This window comes from Haliotis asinina, chromosome 5 (genome assembly GCF_037392515.1).
Source record: "Haliotis asinina isolate JCU_RB_2024 chromosome 5, JCU_Hal_asi_v2, whole genome shotgun sequence".
Taxonomy (NCBI): Eukaryota; Metazoa; Mollusca; class Gastropoda; order Lepetellida; family Haliotidae; genus Haliotis; species Haliotis asinina.
The window spans coordinates 44088624-44110820 of record NC_090284.1 but is presented as its reverse complement, the minus strand read 5'-3'; the positions used below and the strand labels follow the sequence as shown (position 1 = coordinate 44110820).

General features: G+C 39.9%; 1 protein-coding gene across 1 annotated transcript in view; it reads right to left on the bottom strand.

Moving 5' to 3' along the window:
• Window positions 1-1758: 1758 nt before the first annotated feature.
• The window catches only part of LOC137284561 (zinc finger SWIM domain-containing protein 8-like), a 61052-nt gene continuing 40613 nt past the window's right edge, over window positions 1759-22197 (bottom strand). The window contains exons 9-22 of the mRNA XM_067816407.1: window positions 19412-20554; window positions 18546-18717; window positions 17645-17820; window positions 15448-15646; window positions 15125-15178; window positions 14461-14585; window positions 13161-13546; window positions 12194-12297; window positions 11226-11418; window positions 10575-10661; window positions 9944-10227; window positions 8361-9593; window positions 7615-7792; window positions 1759-6631 (exon numbers count right to left, since the gene is read on the bottom strand). Of these exons, the coding sequence (XP_067672508.1) occupies window positions 6415-6631; window positions 7615-7792; window positions 8361-9593; window positions 9944-10227; window positions 10575-10661; window positions 11226-11418; window positions 12194-12297; window positions 13161-13546; window positions 14461-14585; window positions 15125-15178; window positions 15448-15646; window positions 17645-17820; window positions 18546-18717; window positions 19412-20554 (4551 nt within the window). The 3' untranslated portion in view covers window positions 1759-6414. The remainder of the gene's footprint in view (window positions 6632-7614; window positions 7793-8360; window positions 9594-9943; window positions 10228-10574; window positions 10662-11225; window positions 11419-12193; window positions 12298-13160; window positions 13547-14460; window positions 14586-15124; window positions 15179-15447; window positions 15647-17644; window positions 17821-18545; window positions 18718-19411; window positions 20555-22197) is intronic.

The following is a 22197-nucleotide window of genomic DNA, read 5'->3' as shown; positions in this document are numbered from 1 at the left end:
TAGGTTCCACAGATCTTTAACAAATCATGACATAGCCGTGTGGTTCTTAATGATTTGCAAACTCTGTATATAGTCCATACTTGATAACGAAGGAATTCGCACAAATAGGGAACAATTATCCAGTCTGTAGGTGAAGGGTCTAGACTCACCTGATGAAAATGTGAAGGTCCATTGTTGTTTATCATCGTTTGCAAGAAATATTGTCTGGCGTCAAAATCTGCAGAGAGAAGATACATTGCCTTCAATACCGTTACTTAGTCACTAAACTTTATTTTTAATGTGAACTTATCCAGTGAACAATTTTATAGGTTATTTAAGACAGCTCAATTCGTGTGTAATAAAGCTTACACTTCTGGAATCGTTTGAAAACGTGTAAAACAATTTGAACAGATCTGTGAGATATTGATTAAATTAATGAGTTAATAAACCAAAAATGACATTCAGTAAATAGGAAATACGACAAGGTGTATGTTAATCGCGATGGGTACTGCTTACCTGCCATTACTACGGCTAAATGATGAGTCTTTCTCGTGTCAAGACGTGAAATGCTGTCTTTCCTACAGACGTGTTACGTCACAGATCACGAACGTAACAATGCCAATGATGCCACATAGCTACTACTCAACCAAGGGACGCAACTCCGACAAGTTTCGTTGGCGCCCTCGTTCAAAACGGGTCAGCACACGAAATGATACAAAGATTTTGTATTACTTCATTGTCAACCATCAATGACGTTGTGTCAAATTACCCTACAACCATGAGCTAACGCAGAGTAATATAAAATTGTGTTACATTCCTAATGTACTGAATAATTCTCGTTATCTAATTTGTATTTACAATTGTGTGACTTGAATGTAATTGTGGTGCATGTAATATGATGTTTCATTTTTTAGCGTGGTACAAAAACCCAAACAATTATTCTCCGTCTTGCCAAAACTCTTCCTTTAACTATACGGTATTGTAATGTTTGGTGCAGTGTTTGATATATTTCATACTATATGTTTTATCCTGCCATCTATTGTGGCAACATCAAATATAGAATGACATGAAATATCATATTTCAGATTACACTTATTTCTCTAACACTTTAACTTGACATATCAGCCTTGTGCCTATAAAAACAGATATTCCAAATTTCCCAAATTTGAGTGAAAACTCAATTTGTTTGTTTCGAGAAATCTGGGTTTGATTGAAGCACAATATTTCCATCTCTCATCATCCCATCACTGGCTCACTATGTATCAGAATATTCTTCATTTATTGTCTGGCCTTTGGAAAATGGTCTACAATGATGGTCACCCTGGCATGCCATAAAATACTGCCATTTCAGCAGACGGGACAGTCTGTTATCGTTAGTTAGTTATTGTTACTGTTCTTCCAGCAAAGCTCACAATTTTAAACAAAAAATATCATAGTCCCTGTTCAACTGAAAGGTACTGATTATAGCTACGTCAGCTCTTTTGATATAGGTGTTAGTAGTGTACTTCAGAAGATATAAATATCAAGTGATGGCAATGGTTTGGCTTACCATGCGTTTCTTTTTGGTATTGTTTCTAAATGCCCTAAATGTATTAAGCAGAAGGGCAGGAGTTTGTGATGGCACTGAAGGTGTGTCATACGTGCGATAGATTTTGTATTGCTGTCAACATTTATTCATGCCTTATGATGAAATAACCTTTGTTTCAAGTTCTTGTTGACATAATTGTTCATAAGCATCGTATAAAACATTTTTGCCCAAACACAGACTGGAACACTCTCTGAGGTTGTTGGACAAAGTTCTTTATTGAAACAAAGTTATCATCACCAAATTCACAGACACAAACAGTACATGGCTGATAGAAACAGCATATTCAACCAATAAATTAATTGACAGGAAAGAATTTAATACTGTCTAAAGCAGAATAAAATGAAGCAAGCAGTGACTGTTCTTACACTGTTTCCAAGCTCTATGGTCGTATAGAATGAAAGGTACAAACTTAGATTTGGGCAATGCCTTGGAGGTTTTTTGCATCCTTGAAATTCAGTTCAAACATTCTTTTCCCAAAGGGTAGTTTTCTTACAGTATGATTCCCGAAGAAGCGCTGTTAACTGTGATGATTATCAGTTATATTCTGATTCTATTTATTGCAGTCCGGAGAATGGAGACAACACTGACAAAAGCCACATCCTTCAAACAAAGGAACAGTTACTTTTTAAAGAAGTTACTGAATGATAATTTAATGTAAAAGAAGCAGCACAGCAGCAGAATAAGTATCAGATTATATCATGAACATCTTTATACAAGTCACATTGAAAATTTGCACCACGAATAGGCGGCCATGAAAATTTATAAACAATGGCAGATTGAGTAAAGTTAAATTAATAGTTCTCAAAGTGATGTGATTTATCAACATTTGACAAAGAAGTAACACATTTCACATACTTAACAGGTTCATGACATAACTGCAATTTTTGTGCAGAACATTCTAACCATGGAGGCATGAGATAAAGAGATCGACTAATTCTCAAAAAAAAAAAGTAGTTCAAAATGGAACATTGGACTGGCATCTTAATGACACATGGGTTGCTAGGTAGCATCCAAGAATATTATACAGTGTATTACCTCCCTCGTACTATATATACCCAGAACCCAGTCACCACAACACCTATGCTCTGTAACTTAACTCGTCTGAGTAATTCAGTAAGCATCAAGCTGTCGTTGTTCGGCTCAAAACAAACCTAAAACGGGAAATGGGTGGAGGGTATTTGTGCAAACTGTCTTGAGATATAATACACTGGACAAACAAGTATGCTATATATGAATGCCACACTTCTTGGAGGCAACAGGTTGCTTGTATCTAACTGTCTAAAATAATTACATAAAATCTTGTTCAAAGCTAAAATGTATCTTGGACATTATGTCTGAAATTTTTATATAAAATATTTATTCTGGTAAGACCATATTCTTCGCTGAGGTGTTGAATATCATCAATTTTGAAAATAGTTTTAAGAAGGTTACTCGAGAACCTGTCAAACTGTCAATCCATGTGTCATGTTCTTAACATTGCAACAAGACTGCACATATAAATAAATGAGCAATTCCGAGGAATAAATAAACCAAGAAAATATATCAGCATCTACTAAATGATTAACTGGTAATTTGGAAAATGAGTATGACAATTAGAAATGAAGTCATTATTATTATTGCACTCATTCTTGTATTTAATTTGACAAAGATTTACATTCATTCAGAAATGACATTAAACATCAAACGGTGACAAATGTTATGATAACAATCAATGAAATATTGCTAAAATGGACACAGATTAGAAGAAACTCTTACAACTGAATGTGTTTCCTTGGCTTTATCATAAAGTTTCACGTTATCATCATACAACTTCGTTTACATCAAACTGCACCCTTCTAACCATGAAATCTGCACAGTTTACATGAAAACTTTAATTTTTACTCTTGATACCTGAAGAATAATCATAATTTCTTCATGAATAAAACTGACCTTTAAATTAACAATCCTTGTTTCAATTTAAAAGTCTACTTGAATTCCAAAATCAACGTTGAACATTCCAATGGATGGTATTCAACAGAAAACGCCAAAATGGCATTTATGATCTTGCTGCAATTGATGGAACTAACAACAATACAGCCACCCAAATAGATGAGGAAGCAAGAAAACAGTCCTCATGAACAACTTATAAGCACACAGTACAAATGGGCATTAACAAATCTTCCCCAAAGTCAACTATCAAAATAAACTCTAACACATTTTTAAGACTCCTTGTAACAAATAGACACAGTTCATCCCCTGGTCTTCTAGAATACCCTCTGAGTGAGCTCTTATTCCTGACTGAGGTTCGTGGAAGCCTAGGAAGTTATTTAAGACCCTGTTGTGTCAATGGAAGATCACTAAGGAAGCGACAGGTGCTTGGAGCCTACTTTCATCACTTGCAAAAAATGAATGCTAAAGTCTTCCATAAAGTTAAATCTGAAAACAGGGCTGGTGATGCGGTCTAGATGGATTCCATTGTCCTTGTAGCTAAGCAACCATTCCTTTTAAGAACAGTTACCCATATGAAACAGTCAAGTTTAATCCAATAATTCAGTCTGAGAAACATTTAGCAGCATGTTTAAGTATATCCTGAGCTGTGACATCCTTTACTGTTGGCATCCTTCATAGCTAAAATTATGCATACACTAATGGTAGATAAAATGCACATTTTGATTGCCAAATATGGACATCATCGGTTCATTCACATCTCTTTTTAGAAATAAATTAACATTTTTATCTCAGAAAACATCTCCTGTTGCACGCCCGATTCACTGAGGATATCGTTCTATATGCGAGGCGATCCTAACAAGCCAGACATAGGATAAGTGCAAACAATATCTCATGATGCATTTGTTACAGGAATCCCACATCCACCATATTTCTATGTTTGAGGTATAGAATGGACACACACTAAATCTGTCACTCATTACACAGGTAACATCATTTATCAACTAAACCATTACTCATCTCAACATTATTACTCATTAATCTAACTGCAGAAATTAAAAAAAGGTATTGAGCAACTTCTACTGGTGATTCAAATAGCAAGATCTGATCCATATCCTTAAACATTTGATCGTTTCCACTACATAAGCACACTTATGTTTGATTCATTGTAATATAACTACATTCATACTACATAGGCAGCATCACTTTGGACGCACGAATGTTGATTTTGACAAAATGTCTCAGAAATAAGTCATGTCCTAGAACTGCTAAAAGATCTATATGTGGATTCAAATGTTACAAATAAACAAGTCACTAATGGTTGACAGCATACAAAAATAAATTAATTCTGCAATGTGTAGCATGCTCTACGCTATTATCACAACGCTGCAGTATTTAAAATTTGTATATGTGATACCTCAACATGATTTTTTGCATAGACATTCAGACAACGGATGAATCATGAAATCTGAATAGTAGATTAAAATGTGTTCGGGCAAATGAACCTGTTGTTTTGAATACTTTTGCATAGGGTTTAAAGTATTACTTTGCATATCAAATATTTAGTCATTATTAACTTGGACTGACACTAATCAATGTTTCACTTCTCCCCAAAGATGAGATATAGTTGTTTGGAACTGAACTGAAACATTTTCAGAAAATCATACTTATTATTTAATTCTGTTAGAAGTGCTGGAAATGACGCCTCAATAAATTATACCCATGGAATAGCTGTTTAAAGAGATGCAATCTAAATGGAATGTGAAGAAAAATTTAGTGATACACTATGGCTGATATAAGTTATGCAAGAAGAATGATTACATCTGTGTGGAGCATCTCAATCTGATTTGACAGAATGTAAATATTTTCCTTTTGAAGAAGGAGAGTTCATTTAACATTATTAACATGTAGCCAATAACTGTTTCCTGGAACGAGCGATGGGTTTGTGATGAGAAATAATAATTTCAGTTTCACTGACACGATTCGTTACTATGTATATATTTGGTGATGGCATTGATAAACAGTATTTTGTAGAACAAGAACCCCAATGGGTAATAAAATAAACGTAGAATAGTCTTTGTCTCTGTATACAGAAGTCAACAAAACAATTTCACATTGAGTGGTATTATCTGACACAACCTGAATCCTATGACCAATACTGAGAGATAATATGAACCCTGTGTCTACAACTGCATGTCAATTGAAATTTTATGTGGTCTGAAAGCAGTGAATAAAGCTGAAAATCTAATTTCTTTGTTTCAAAATTAAGTGACCAATCTTTGGATATGTAAAATAATGCTTTATTCAAAACACCATAATAAAGCTGTAAATACAACAACAGAATATGAAATTGTTCTGTAGAAATTGTAAGATATGGCAAAATAAGGAATCAACATTCAACAGATGCAAAGAAAACATAACCAATAATATCTAAAGATCAATGAAATCAAACTAATGAATGTATAAAATATGATTAACAAGGGTATATAAATATGAAGTTTAAATACATGACGAAAAAAGGAAGGGAAGTAAGATGAGGAAATACAGGTGAATGCTGAAAAAGCTCAACAACTTAACAGCTTATTAAGCATTTTTCAAAAATACTCTTTAAATTACTTTCTCACAATCTAAAATAACATGCAGAACAGGTACAAGTTTTTAAGTACGTTAAAATTCTAACAATTACTATTCGTAATACATGTATATATACACTTCCAAGAAGTGTCTCACAAAGTGTGCATTCACGTCTCAACACACACAAAAATCCTGGCAGTTTGTTTGTAAATTTTTTATGTATTTTTTTTTATTTTCATAGACAAAAAATAACAGGACTTCATTTTTGCTACAAATATAAGTCATCGTCATCCAACATCTGAACACAATATCTGAACTACAATTGACTAAGGACCTAAAACCTGTCGTCAAACACTGCCTGTGGCAAGACCTCCCATGATCTTCTGCCATAAATCTTTTCGACACGATTTGGAGCGTCGCAGGCTTTGGAGAAGTTCATTAAACTGCACGACACCACCAGGGGCCATGAAGAATGCGTTACGGGCGCTGCAGATTGTGCTGACAAAGTCGTCGTAGTCAGCGTATGTAATGTGATGAATTCTCTGATGTGCACACTGTATGAACCTGCAATTAACAAAGGCACGTCAGGAACTACTTTCAGACAAAACTGGACATATATCATAGCAGAAACTACTGGGTGGTATAAGTTGCATTTGTTTGTTTGTTGTTGATTCCGCACTCAGCAATATTCAAACTATATGCTGACAGTCTGTAAATAATTTAGTCTGGACCAAACAATGCAATGATCAATATCACGAACATCGATTTACACATCGATTTGACATGTGGTCTACAAAGTCAGCTAGCTTGACCATCTGATCAATTCTAACCTGGATCTTCACAGATTAAATGGTCATTTCATGACTGGATTTTTATCATGACTGAACGGTTGGGTGGTACTGTGGAGTAATTGTACTTCATATCCTAGTATATTCATGAAGGTGGCACTATCATTTTTCTAACAAAACACTGTCAAATTATAGCTGCATGAGAGTGGCCTGTATTTTTTAGTCTAGATAAGATAAATCAGCAACTGATGTTATAAATACTACATAACATTTACAATCCCCCTAAAGTGGTCATACATAACTTGTTATATTTGGGATTTCACATTCTCAGCAAAATACTTTACCAGCACCTTCTCAGGTTGAGTCTCCTTCAGGAGTCAAACCAGAGTCAGTCACTATCAAACCATCTTGGTTAAATCCAAGAGATAATGGCTGAGAAAATAAGGATCGTGCTAATGGTGACAAGAAAATGACTAGGTTCTTTGATAGCATTCTTTTTTGCATAGCCCAAGGGAAATGTCTGTAGATAAAAAGGCTCTGATAACTTGCCAAACATCAATGTTTTATGAACATCACACCCACAAACAAAACAAAAACAAAAAAATCATAAACTGTATATCCTCCAACTATCCTGACATATGGAATCGGCTAACGAACAGAGTGAAATAGTTGCGACAATTTTAAAACGTTTGGTCTACTTTTTGTCATGCAACTTGAAACAATGTTTCTACATGTAACTGGAAAGAAGCAGGTACTGACATCTGCAGACACTTCTGGAACATGGAGTTGAGGATGTTGGATCTAAGCTGACTAGGCACATGGGCTTGGTTGTTCCTGGCCAGGAAGCGGGCTGCCTCGGACGCTAGGTCATACAGGACGAAAGGGCTTACTACAGCATTTACTGCACTGGCACAGAACTGCTGGAGAGTTGATGTTCCTGCAAATACAAACACATTACATCATGCATGGAATTATTGGAATTACCCTGTAAGTAATACTAGCCAATAATCAATATGTAATGCAATAAAGTATGTAGTTACTGACATCAGGAGACCTTTGAAGACCCAGGTTAGTATTGATATTCAGGAACATGCTTGTCATAAGAGGTCACTAATGGGATGTCATGGCATCCGAATAATGTAGGTTGATGCTCATGCTGTTGATCACTGGACTGCCTGTTCCAGACTTAATTATTTACAGACTCCTGCCATATTGCTAGAACATTGCTGAGTGCTGCATAAAATGTAACTCACATGGACATTAGGAAGTGAAAATCTGATCCATACACATCCTAACATTGCCTCAATATAGTACAGCATGTTCTCTTTCCATGTGGATCAGAGGCTCTGTTCAGTTGGCAAGCAAGTTTTGAATGAGCCGGTTGCAACATAACTGTGAGAAATATCAGTGTTAAGGCCAAACATGGTTCACGATTTCTCTCTTTAACCTGTAGACTCTAAACATAGCGAGGCCAGTATCACTATCTAATGATACTTTCAACTCACCTAGTTTGATGGCTATTGCCAGGAGCCATTTGACATCCTCCCCATAGGGTGGGTTCCGAGCATACTTTGTCTGAGGGCGGTCGTCGTGGACACGACGAGCAAGTGTCTCCATAGCCGACATGCCCACCCTGAAGGCTGCCATCAGGTACTTGAGCTGCTCCGGATTGTGTACAGGGGGCTGGGCGGCCGGCTGGGGACTGGCGACCGTGATCTGACCAATTGTCCCAGTCGAGGCTGTGCTGGTGGTTGGCTCCAGCTGGTGGAGTCCGTGGATGTGACTGGAGATGGGGTTGGAGATGTTTTGGACTGTTGCCACTTGGCAGTTAGCTCCAGCGTAGATAGGAACCGCTGGGGTGATTGGTCGGATGTGGGTGGCAGATGTGTGATACACTTGGGAGTGTCCAGATAGGTTCTGGATGTTGCCGTATGGAGCCTGGTTTTGGTAGTACTGGGTCACGTACGCTGGATGGATACTTTGAGGGTGTACTAAGTGTGGCTGTGAGTAGTGGCTGAAGGCAGCAGCAGGCACTTGTTGAACATAACAGTTATTATAGTGTTGTACATATGCTTGAGGTAGCTGTGCATGGTGAGGACCAGTCTGTGGAATAGCATAGGGGCTTAGTACAACGGCCTGGTGTGCCACAGGATTGCTGCTATGAGTCAGGAGCTGAGGACTAGCTGTAGCGTTAGCTTGGCTCTGGGGTGGGTTGTGGTTGTAGGGAAGGACTGGGTGGGCTGAGGGGCTATTCCTGTCAGGATTGTTAGCCACAGGCTGGACAGGAGCAGCAACAACAGGAACAGCTACGGGAGCCTGATTCTCAGGCTCCACTCGCACTGCTCTGGCAGCATTGGCGCAGACATCCACTGCTTCAGATGATGTCTTTTGTGCAGCCTCCTCAGATAGTTCATGCCAGTGTCTGGCCACATCGAAGAGCACCTCAGGAAACACTCCCCCTCCCTCTGCTGCAGTCTCCACAGCCAGACATGCCTTCTCAAGCATCTCCTGACTCTGCTCTTTGCACTGGAACAAAGCTCGCTGCACCTCTGTAGGGTTCAGGGCATGAGCATGTGGTAAGCAGGACAAAGCAAGCTCTGCTGCAGTTTTTGCCATGTTGGGGTCACGCCCTCTTGCTGCTCTGTCTGCGAGTGAGGCAACCTCTGGAGGAGTCAAATGACCCTCCCAGGTGTCGATCAATATCCTGATTGCTGCACTGCCAATTTCCATGGCTTGACCTGCAACAGTACAATGAGCAAGCATAATGACAATTAATCATTTTACTCAATTTCTATCACATGAACGAAATTACACAATGTTGTACTGACAGATACTGAAAGTGTCATCCAAAACTAGGATGCTCAGAATTACTTAACAATTAACAGCACTGATATTTATTGGAATATATCAGTGACCCCAAAGTCTTTTGTGCATGAGAAGCTGCTTACTTCACAATCAATATTTGGCAGATTTGGTATTAAAGTGGAAACATATGCATGACAACTAGTACATATTCTACACCAAAATAATAGCAGTATGAAGGTTTTGTATTTCAGAAACATTTGTAAAAATTTGAAATATAACGTACCTGTGATCCATGACACATGGGAGGAGTAAGTTCTAGACAGCCAGTTGGGCGCCACACAGTTGCTGAGTCCAAGGGCATACAAGCCTATCTGGAACGCACATAGATGCAGGTTCCTGTGGGGGCCGTGCTGGTTGTTGCTGTTAGAAGGCTGTGTGAAGAGTGACGTTGAGCTGTTACCCCCTGCTTTCATCAACACAGTCTTAGCAAGTTCGAACATGAAGTGGGCAGAAGCTTCGCTAGGCTGGTTGGGCACTGTTGGCATAATGCGGTTCTTTCCCTTGTACCTGGAACAGATTACATACAAACACCATCATGCTTACATGTGATGTATATAGGGGTGTGTCTTCATTTTGGAAGCCGGCAGAGCGCAAGTGGTCCTCACTACTCTAACCAATCGTCGCCAGTGAACTGGGAATATTGACCTGTTGGGCATCTCTTGTGCTTAAAAATCTTGAATGGATTTGCATACTGGAGAGGATCGCTCATTCACCAACCATATTTCTTGAAATCAGATCAATATTTCTGAGAAATCTGAGAATTACAAGAACCCTAAATGCATATGCAAGAATGATTTTGTGTGAGAATATGATTATGAATATGATATGAATATGAACACTGAATGTAAAGTTACCTAATTCCCTTGATGTTTGGAGTTGAGCTTCTTGAGTCCATCATGAGCTGTGAGGGCAGGATCCTGTTGATATATGGACTGGGTGGACTGGAAATACAACATGTTGGTAAGTCCACTTCTGTCTGTCAGAGGCATCCTGTGCTGCATCTTTGACAGACATTCTAGAAATCACCCCGTTTGACCACAAGTCTAAGTGTTGCACATGTTCAGTTCAAAAGACATTTGACTTGAACAGTATCTAACATTGGTTCAAATATACTGATACTTGTCAAGAATCCAGTCACCTGTCATTAAAATCAACACACCCAGCAAATCATAAAAACAGATTATCAAACAAAACTTGTACAATGTTCCATTAATATTGGTTTAATTCACCATTCAAAAAACAACAACAACAAACTTATGGTCAGTCATGTTATCTAGTTAGCAACATACTGAGTTTTGCAAGTATGAAAAATATTCAGAAACCAACTCCTAGTCGATGCCAATGTGACATACTATCCTACCCAACATTATCTGATTTGCCAATTTATTCATCCTGAGTGATCACTCTTGAGAAGGAATGACACAATGGATCGAGACTGAAATGAAATTCAGTTCTTGGTCATAACTTGCCATCATTTCCCATGGCTAGAAAGATAAGTAACATACCTTTCGTTGTCTCTCTGCAGGCCTCGTGCGCCCTTGTCCCCAGAACTGCTTGAACCAAGGGAGTCACTGCTGTCCCCACTGCTGCCGCAATCACTGCCAGGACCCTGGTGTTTGCCGAAGTTGCGTCGCACCAGAGTCGGGGAGTTGTCGCTTGATGTTGTCTCAGGGGCACTGCTGTCAATACTGGCCATACCTGCAACACAAACAGGGCAATTCCTCTGCTGACGCCTCAGTCTCAGTGATGCAAGTCTCAGATATAACAAAATCCAAAAGCATAATTCTGAAAAACCTAGAAACATAACACAGCAAATATTCATAAGTTTCTGGCACACCTTGGGGGCAACTCTGCTGCATGAATTACTGAACAGCTGGGAAACATGGAATATCAAACTGTTAAATTGTTTAACATATATGCCAAATTTGCGCATTCCCTTTCAATGGTCATTAACTCACAAATCTACAACTACTTTTTCAAACTAAAGGTCTTGATATATTAACCGATTCCTTTGTGAGTATAAGCAGATTTTGCAACCTCATGTGGTATAAAATAAACACCCTTAGTCTCGAAATGTTTGTAGGGCTTAGGATTCTTAATTTTGATCGTAGCCAATGTACTAAGAATTGGCTTATGAAGTTTGTCGGGGTTTGAATGTTTTGAGAGTACAAAGCAAGCACTCTATTTCTTATTGTAGTAAATAGCCTATGATGGATTCGGTGGTCTGGCTTGGTGACTTACCTTACTGCATACAATCGTAGCTAACATAATGGTACATTGCTTGAGATAATATTACTTGCTGGCCCAAATCTGAGTCCAGTAAAAGCCTGATGTGTGTACTTGACTCATGCGAAGTCTTCTCTAGTCACTCTTTTACAGCTGAGTCAAAACTCAGATATAACTGAAAGTATTTTTGTAGCTCTCCATAACTTCGACAAAACAGTGTGTGACTTTATCTACTTGACCTACTGACCTTGGGAAGGCTTCTTCTTCATACCCAGACACCTGATCTTGGCTTCCAGAGCCTTGATGTCATCTCCCTCTTCCTCCAGAGCAGAGCTGTCAGTGTCCTTGCCACTGGAACACAACAGTCACTTTACTACTTGCACACTACACATCATCATCAAATCTTGTCTTGCAGACCAAGGTTGTCATATCATATTCATAAGCTGGTGATTCTTGAAAACACATCCAAGAAATAATACTCTGATTGCCTTCATGTCCATGGGTGTTAAGAAAATTTGAAAATTAGTTTCGAAGTTGAAAAAGGAAAATTTTTTTCTTAACTCCTATGCGGCAATAGAATAGTCCTTTGCATAATGCTATATCTACAACAAACGGTCAGTTGTCAGCTGACACAGTCATCCTGTACATGTGAGTGTACTGATCTGTCATTTCCAAGAGTGTACCAAACTAATGTTGTCATATCATTGAGTGTACAGACCTGTCAATCACATATCTGTCACAGTATCAACTTGTTCATGTTATATCTATGACTGTATCAACCTGTTCATGTTACATCTGTGACAGTACCAACCTCTTCATGTTACATCTGTGACAGTACCAACCTGGCCATGTTATATCTGTGACAGTACCAACCTCTTCATGGTATATCTGTGACAGAACGAACCGGTTCGTGTTATATCTGTGACAGTACCAACCTGTTCATGCTACATCTGTGACAGTACCAACCTGTTCATGCTACATCTGTGACAGTACCAACCTCTTCATGTTACATCTGTGACAGTACCAACCTGTTCATGGTATATCTGTGACAGTACCAACCTCTTCATGGTATATCAGTGACAGTACCAACCTCTTCATGGTATATCTGTGACAGTACCAACCTCTTCATGTTATATCTGTGACAGTGCCAACCTGTTCATGGTATATCTGTGACAGTACCAACCTCTTCATGTTACATCTGTGACAGTACCAACCTGTTCATGTTATATCTGTGAGTGTAAGTCTTGGGCCTGGCTCCTCCTGAGATCATCCCACTGCCAGAGTGGGAGGGGTGTTGAGGAGGAAGAGCTTCAGCTCCCCCTGACGGTCCTGGTCTTACATCCTGCCACTGGCCACCTATGTCAGGGTTGCCGCCTCCCATCATTGGTGCTCTGTCTGGTACAAACAAATTGTCCATGTCCGAGTTGGGGTTGGCGGCGATGTTGCCAACAGCTCCGAGCAGATCTCCCTGGGCAGCTGCATGACTAGGGCCGGGTAATGGGCCCTGACTAGATGAGGTCTTGCTACTTGACAGGTAGGTCACCAGGCTTGGTGCTTTGAAGTGTTGATGGACTTCCTTGTCCAGCAATTTGTCCATTATCTGTGTAGGTATAAGTCAATGTTTGCAGCTGGGCTTATTTCACTTTCACTTTCAGATAAGGTTTTACACATTACACAATAATGATCATAAGAAGAAAACTGATAAAGCTGAACAAAATATCTGTCATCGAAATTGACATATTGACTATCTACATTTGACTCAATACTGAAAAGACAGCTAAGTGAATAAAGAATACATTTTTCACATGGAAACAGCAGCTAAGTTAATAATAAATAATAATGAGACAGGGATTGGGAAAGGTATGGGCTATTTTGCACATTAGAATAAAAAATGGCCAATCAAAACTCAGAAGTTTACTGTTGATACAAGGGGTGGCCAATTCTAAATTCAGAAAAAACACTGATATCCCTGAAATGATCCATTGTCAAAGTTCTCCATCCTTTTCCAGGCTAGATATCCTGCTCAAAGCATACAATTCGATCATTATTACCATGGATAACCCAAGTTGCCTGTTGGGCTCTAGAAGGTTCATAGCCTCACACCTTATTTGACTGGTAACCATTTTCAGCTGGGTGAACAAAGAACATTTTGAACAAACTCACTTGCCTAACATGTGCTTCGTTGTCTCAGGGGTTAAGCTGCCAAACATTGTTACTCATTCAAGAACTCACCACACTCAACACTGCTTAACTTCAACGGATTGTTACCTGGGCCTCCATTCATAAAGCACTAAGGTGATCCTAAGTCACTAAGGTAACCCTTGTCCAATGTTGAAGAATGGGAGATAAGGTTAACCTTAGTAAAGATTGCTTCATGAAAGAAGCCCCTGAGCAGTTCGCACAGGAGCACACGCCACCACTGTGTATACATTTTTTGGTTCAAATACAAATTGTAAAAACTGAAGGGTAGACTGTTAGAGATGACACAAAAGACAGGCCATGTTCAACACTGACCTTGCTAAGCTTGACCTGGTCATCTTTGTACTGAACCAACATGGACATGGCTAGCTCTCCCCTCTGTCTCCGCGTGCTCTCGCAAAGCAGTGGATGCTCAGCCTCGGACACATTTGCTTTTAAACCTTAAATCATATATACATATTGTGAACAGTCAACTGGTTAAGAAACGCACAAAAAGACCTAGGCTGCAGGGGCTGAGGTGAATCTTCACCCATTTTACTACCAGGCCCAACCTGGGTAGTGGAGTTGGTAAAAAAATGTCTGATGGGAAGATTTTTAACTGGATTTCTAGCAAAATCTAATCAAATACACTTTTAAAATGATCTCACTGTGCATACATTGAAGTTATTCAAACAGATAAGTGAAAGAAGGAATGCAAACATTATTGACTTGTAGTATAACCATAGAGTTTTACTGATATTAAACAATATATACTGTGACTATCCATCTTGGTACAACATCAGGTATAGCCCAGGCTAACTCAGGACCCACCCAACCTCAATTATGTATCTCAGATGGCCAGTCTTTACAATGCCCATGACAAAGAAATGTCAGCAGGAAAGGGAGAGAACTGGTGTCATACACACCACTTATCTCCCTTTAGTCATACCATGAATACATCTGTAAGGATGGTTTCCGTTATGCAGACATATGCACTCACCTAATGCTGTTACAGCAGCTTCAAATCCAAGCTTTTCATCTGCTAAGCTTCTGTCTGAAAATGTTAAATATTGCGAATAAAATAAAATAAAATAACATCGAACAAATGCAGATAGACTTTATTTCATGATGTGCCATGACTAAGTATCATTACTCTCAAACTTACATCAATAGAGTCAATCTTAATGGCGACCTTCACTTGATTGTCATTTCACTGAAATCACTCAAAAGGTTCTGAAAAATCATTTTGCCAAAGATCCCTTCTGGAGGGTTCAGAGGAATTCCTCTCTAAATCAGCTGAAAGTTAAAAATTAATTTGCTTACTTGCAATAACACCTGGAAGACAAAGTGAGTCAAAGATGAAAGTAGCAAGGTGTAGGGGCAGAAGTGCGTCACCCCTTGTCTGCAGTTTGCCATCACGCAGCTGTTCTGCCCTTTCCCGCAAGACACCCAGCTCGGCCGGCCACAGAGGGATCTTCTTTAACATCTGCAGCAGCTCAGACTCCTGGTGGGCAAGTTTCACCTAATGGAGACAACCAACAGAGGTAACGTGTGTAACTCTCAAAATGTTCACAATTTTTGCTATAAATGTACAGAAACGGAAATCCTAATTCTTTCTGGCATAATTAAAATTGCTGTTCATGGTCCCTTACATGTGTCTATATTTTTGCTGTTTTTTTAATAAAATAACATCGTAGAGACAATGAGAAAGAATGACCAAAAATGGATACAGCACAACAAACTCTCATAATTTGTACTTTGTTCTGTGGGATGAGTTGAGTGAGTGATTTGGGACTGTTAAACTTTATGACATTCCAGCAATAGCATGGAAGGGGATACTAATAATAGTCCATAATGGTGCCAAAGATGGAATCTTAGGGCTGACTACTGGACTTAACCCACTGAACCGTCTTGCAGTACTCTGGTTGTTGTACTAGTGGATTCCACACATTGTACCCACCAGGAATGGAATCTTAGGGCTGACTACTGGACTTAACCCACTGAACCGTCTTGCAGTACTCTGGTTGTTGTACTAGTGGATTCCACACATTGTACCCACCAGGAATGGAATCTTAGGGCTGACTACTGGACTTAACCCACTGAACCGTCTTGCAGTACTCTGGTTGTTGTACTAGTGGATTCCACACATTGTACCCACCAGGAATGGAATCTTAGGGCTGACTACTGGACTTAACCCACTGAACCGTCTTGCAGTACTCTGGTTGTTGTACTAGTGGATTCCACACATTGCACCCACCAGGAATGGAATCTTAGGGCCAACTACTGGACTTAACTCACTGAACCGTCTTGCAGTACTCTGGTTGTTGTACTAGTGGATTCCACACATTGCACCCACCAGGAATGGAATCTTAGGGCTGACTACTGGACTTAACTCACTGAACCATCTTGCAGTACTCTGGTTGTTGTACTAGTGGATTCCACACATTGTACCCACCAGGAATGGAATCTTAGGGCCAACTACTGGACTTAACCCACTGAACCGTCTTGCAGTACTCTGGTTGTTGTACTAGTGGATTCCACACATTGCACCCACCAGGAATGGAATCTTAGGGCTGACTACTGGACTTAACCCACTGAACTGTCTTGCAGTACTCTGGTTGTTGTACTACTGGATTCCACACATTGCACCCATCAGGAATGGAATCTTAGGGCCAACTACTGGACTTAACCTACTGAACCGTCTTGCAGTACTCTGGTTGTTGTACTAGTGGATTCCACACATTGTACCCACCAGGAATGGAATCTTAGGGCTGACTACTGGACTTAACCCACTGAACCGTCTTGCAGTACTCTGGTTGTTGTACTAGTGGATTCCACACATTGTACCCACCAGGAATGGAATCTTAGGGCTGACTACTGGACTTAACCCACTGAACCGTCTTGCAGTACTCTGGTTGTTGTACTAGTGGATTCCACACATTGTACCCACCAGGAATGGAATCTTAGGGCCAACTACTGGACTTAACCCACTGAACCGTCTTGCAGTACTCTGGTTGTTGTACTAGTGGATTCCACACATTGCACCCACCAGGAATGGAATCTTAGGGCCAACTACTGGACTTAACCCACTGAACCGTCTTGCAGTACTCTGGTTGTTGTACTCGTGGATTCCACACATTGTACCCACCAGGAATGGAATCTTAGGGCCAACTACTGGACTTAACCCACTGAACTGTCTTGCAGTACTCTGGTTGTTGTACTAGTGGATTCCACACATTGCACCCACCAGGAATGGAATCTTAGGGCTGACTACTGGACTTAACTCACTGAACCGTCTTGCAGTACTCTGGTTGTTGTACTAGTGGATTCCACACATTGTACCCACCAGGAATGGAATCTTAGGGCTGACTACTGGACTTAACCCACTGACCAGTCTTGCAGTATTCTGGTTGTTGTACGAGTGGATTCCACACACTGTACCCACCAGGAATGGAATCTTAGGGCCGACTATTGGACTAACCCACTGACCAGTCTTGCAGTATTCTGGTAGTCGTATTACCTCAAGTGCCTTGCTTGATGCAGGTGGTCGTGCAAGCTCCAGTCCAAACATCCCAACTTGGAAGGCCAGATGGTGGCAGTCCAACCCTTCACAAAGGACGCTGACCAGGAAGGAAGCCTTGGACAAGGTGGCACTGGCTAACAGGCTGATGTTGTTTAGGGCCTTCTTCTTCTTGGCTGGAACATTGAGTGACTGAATTTTAGTTTTATGCCGTTTTCAGCAACATTCCAGGAATATAATGGCCAGGCACACCAGAAATGGGCTTCACACGTTGTACCTATGAAGAGAATCAAACCCGGGTCTTCAGCGGTGAACACTTTAAACCACTTGGCTACCCCAATGCCCTCTTGGCTGGAATACATGTTGCAGGACAATGTATGGAACCGATAAGAGCAATACATTGACTGTGAACTCTGTTGTGAATATACAATACTGTTTGAAATTCCACACGACAGTGACACATTCTTGCAAAATACACTCTGTTAAAACAAAAGTGAAAATGGTGGGGCACACAAAATTTGTAACACTACAATTTGCACACTAATTGTAACAACTATGAAATAAACATAACTATTGCAGATCAAGGATTTGTTGATGTCTTTTAGTGGCATTCAGAATTTGATGCCATACGTTTTAAACTAAATTTGCCTATGTTGAATTCCAGAATTCAAATTCTAACCCAGAAGTCAGCATTAGGAATGTGAAGTATTTCAATGAACTCTCATGTTTTATTCCATGAAGGATTTTTTGTTACTCATAATAATTTCATTCTATTAAAAAGTATGTCAACCCTCCGTAACTAAAGTATTTCTCAAGCATATAACAATAACTTTACAATTAAATGACACTTCATATCTTATGAAAGTAACATTGCTGAGTAAAGAATGAAAAGGCTACTCACACTTCGGTGTTGGCACATTAGCCGACTCAGCTATTAGGTCTGGTGGATTTGTCAGCAAGTCCTCGGCTAATTGCTTGGCCAACTCACAAGCCTCTTTCGTGTGGCCGTGAGCATGGAGGGCCTCTGCCCGAGCAAACAGTATATGCGACAGAGGAGCAGAGGTTTGGAAGTTCTGTTGGTGGAGAGGAAAGATAAATGTCACTCTGTCATCTTGATGAAGATTAAAATTCTACTCTCAGTTATAGACAGGTCTCCTTGAAACAGCTGAGAAACAGCCTACTACAATAAATGAGTATATTTCTATATGTGAATGATGTGATTTAGAAATCATATATCACTACGATATACATATGTGAAGAATTGAAAAAATTTGCCCAAAACTTTTTTGCATCGGATACCAATTAATCAATATCTGAAAATGAGTCCAGATGTCTAAAGGCGAGTGACAATTTCTTCAATTACTAGGTTTGGTTTTATTAGGCTTCCTGTTCAGTGAAAAATGTGTAATTTAATGTCACTGATTCTATTTCACTGACATCATGAATAATCATGAAATCATTATTAATAACAGGTTCAAATCATTAAACATTACATTGAGTTCGTGTAAAACAGGAAATAACATAATGGATTATTGTCAGGAATTACTGTGGAGAGAATTCTTGTGTTTGGACATTTAAACTGTTGCTATTTCCCATGTTTTATGTCATGAAGGCAGAGAATTTTGACCCTACAAAGATCTTGATTTGAATAAATGGAATTTTGATTCTACGAAGAGGCAGATTTGATTACTTGATATTTTGATTCCACAAAGACAGTGTTAATTGATAGTTGTTAAGGGAGAACAATCTGGAATATATGTAGCTTACATCCTGAGCTGAAGGGTTCTTCTCCGGGAGCTTGCCAACCTCCTGTGGGTTCTTCAGGCCGGCAAAATAGTTAGGTTCCTCATTCTTGTCCTTCTTCTTCTTGTCTGCATCAGTCAGCTTTGATTTAGGGTCATAGAAATACATCTGATACTCATCACTAGACTGCTGTGATTCTGAGGTAGATTGTTCAACAGGCCGAACAGCAGGGGCACCAGCTTCAAGACTTTGACTAGATTGCGCTGAAGCTCCAGGGCACATCATGGCTCCTTCTTCCTGGGGGATGGGGTTAGCGAGATCCTGACCAACAGGGTCTGGCCGGTCATCTACGACCCCATCATCGAACACATCACTGTCCTGATGCACCATGACGTGTACATTTTCCCTGTGTGAGACCTGACCTGGGTACACATGGCCCGGATCAGGTTCATCCAGGGAGTTACTCCTAGAGTGAAATCCTTTGTTATCATAACTAGAATCAGAGTCCCGGAATCCACGTTCGGGCTCACAAAACCCTTCTGAACCTGAGCTTGCTGCTCCATCATTGATGGCGGAGTCTCTCCTCATATTCATCGGTCGTCCTTCATGGCGGGCACGTGCCCGTGCATCCTGAGATCTTTGGGAATGAGCAAGAGTTCGAGAATTATCAGTGCTAATAATGTCTTCTGAGCATATAGTGACTGGTTGCACCCTGGATGGTTTCTTTCCCTCCCCATCAGAGCCCTTAGAGCTAAAATGATACACATACCGAGATCCATCTTTGTCTGAGTAGGTTACCCCAGGAATAGGGTAGTCCTCCCATGTCATCTGACAAGCCTCAATAGCGGGTTTGAACCCAGGAAAGTTTTCGATGTCACTTTTCTTAATGTTCCCGCCTGAACTGCTGGAATTAGATCCACGAGCTTTTCTGACTTTTTCTATTGTCTGGATGTGCCACTCCTTGAACTTGGTGCATAGATCATCAGCTTGAATTGGTGAGAGCTTAGGGTTGAGAGCAGCAAGTCGCCATAGAGTTACTATTTCCTCACACAGACTTGCAGCAGCATGCTGGGTGGCATTTGCAGAACTGTTTCCACTTCGGCTACAGTGCACAGCATTGCTGTTATTAGAGGCTGAGGCCTTCGTGGCAAACCACCAAATCAGTATCTAGTAAGAAAGAAAAACATTTGAATTACTGACTGCAAAATTATATTTCATGTGAACACATGAGAAATGAATCCAATCTTTTTAGTGAATGCATCCATTATACTACATGTTACTAGTAAAGTCTAAGAATGGTAAGAATTTGTGTAATAATCAAGGTATGAGGTTCATCCTCTATATCTCCAGGGTATACATTCCAGTAAATCTCTACTCTACCCTGGATGCATCTATGACTCAGGCCGATGATTGTATTACCTCCCTTTGCTGGCTTTATGTTCTCATAGTAGCCATTGAGATAAGTCGCCATTACAACCAACCTTACCTGTGTCAACAACGATAGCAAAAGCAGCCGCTAAAAACTGTTCGCTGACAAACAGACAGGTTTGAAACATTAAAAAAACTTATGCAAGAACTCCTTGTACCTCTTTCAGAGTACTTCTGCAACAATATATTATTGTGTTGCCAAGTTTAACCAGTTGGATAATTTAAAAAGTGATAGCTAGTTGTGATTGTTATGCTTAACTTACCAGCATAAACACCTGATTGGATAAAAAGTCAACCAAGTAAGGTAATAAAATCATCAGTCAAGCATCAGATGCATCCAGGGTAAAGTGGAGATTTATCAGAATGTATACCCTTGAGTGAGTGAGTGAGTGAGTGAGTTTAGTTTTACACTGCACTAAGCAATATTACAGCTATATGGCGGCAGTCTGTAAATAATCAAGTCTGGACCAGACAATCCAATGATCAACAACATGAGCATTGATCTGCGCAATTGGGAACCGATGACATATGCCAACCAAGTCAGCAAGCCTGACCACCCGATCCCGTAAGTCGCCTCTTACGACAAGCATAGTCACCTTTTATGGCAAGCAGGGGTTGCTGAAGGCCTATTCTACCCCGGGACCTTCACAGGTTATATACCCTTTAGAACGTCAACGATGCTTTGTATTATGCCTCATATATCTGTCTTTTTTTATTGATAATTACTCAGCAATTGTTTAGCTATGCTCCGGAAATGAAATGCACTCCTTTTTGAGACCAAATCGAAATTGTTTCCAAGGCAATCCAGAAAAACAAAAATGCCAAAAAAAACTGTTAATAGCAAAAGGCACCACTTTAGGTTCTGTTTGGTAATATATATCAATTTTTGTATTTAATGATTTCTTCAGTTTTGCAGCGGAAACGAAATGATTACAGGCAGATGGATGGACAGACAGATGGGGCATTGACCATATTCCCCAGCATTATATGCTGTGGGACAATAATACAATGCCGTTTAGTTATTTACACAACATTGATCATTGCAGTCAGCCGGCAGTATTACTATATCCTGACTATGGTACTGGGATGCGAAAAACAGGGACTGAAAGCATGCGAATGCTGTCCTGTGATACGCTACAATACAGTCATCAAGGTCAGATGACGTAACCAATTCAACACCGAAACAAATGACGTCTTTGGTATGAATCTTTCTTAATGTGAGTTAGATTGATGACCTGGTGAACTGGCAGTTAGAAGCCCCTCCCTGAAAGCCTTGGTTCCAATCCATGTCAGAGCACCAAAGTACTCAAATTTGTACTTAAGTACAACTTAAATAAAAAAAAACAAACCCAACTAACCTTTGTGACATTTAAAAGTGACTT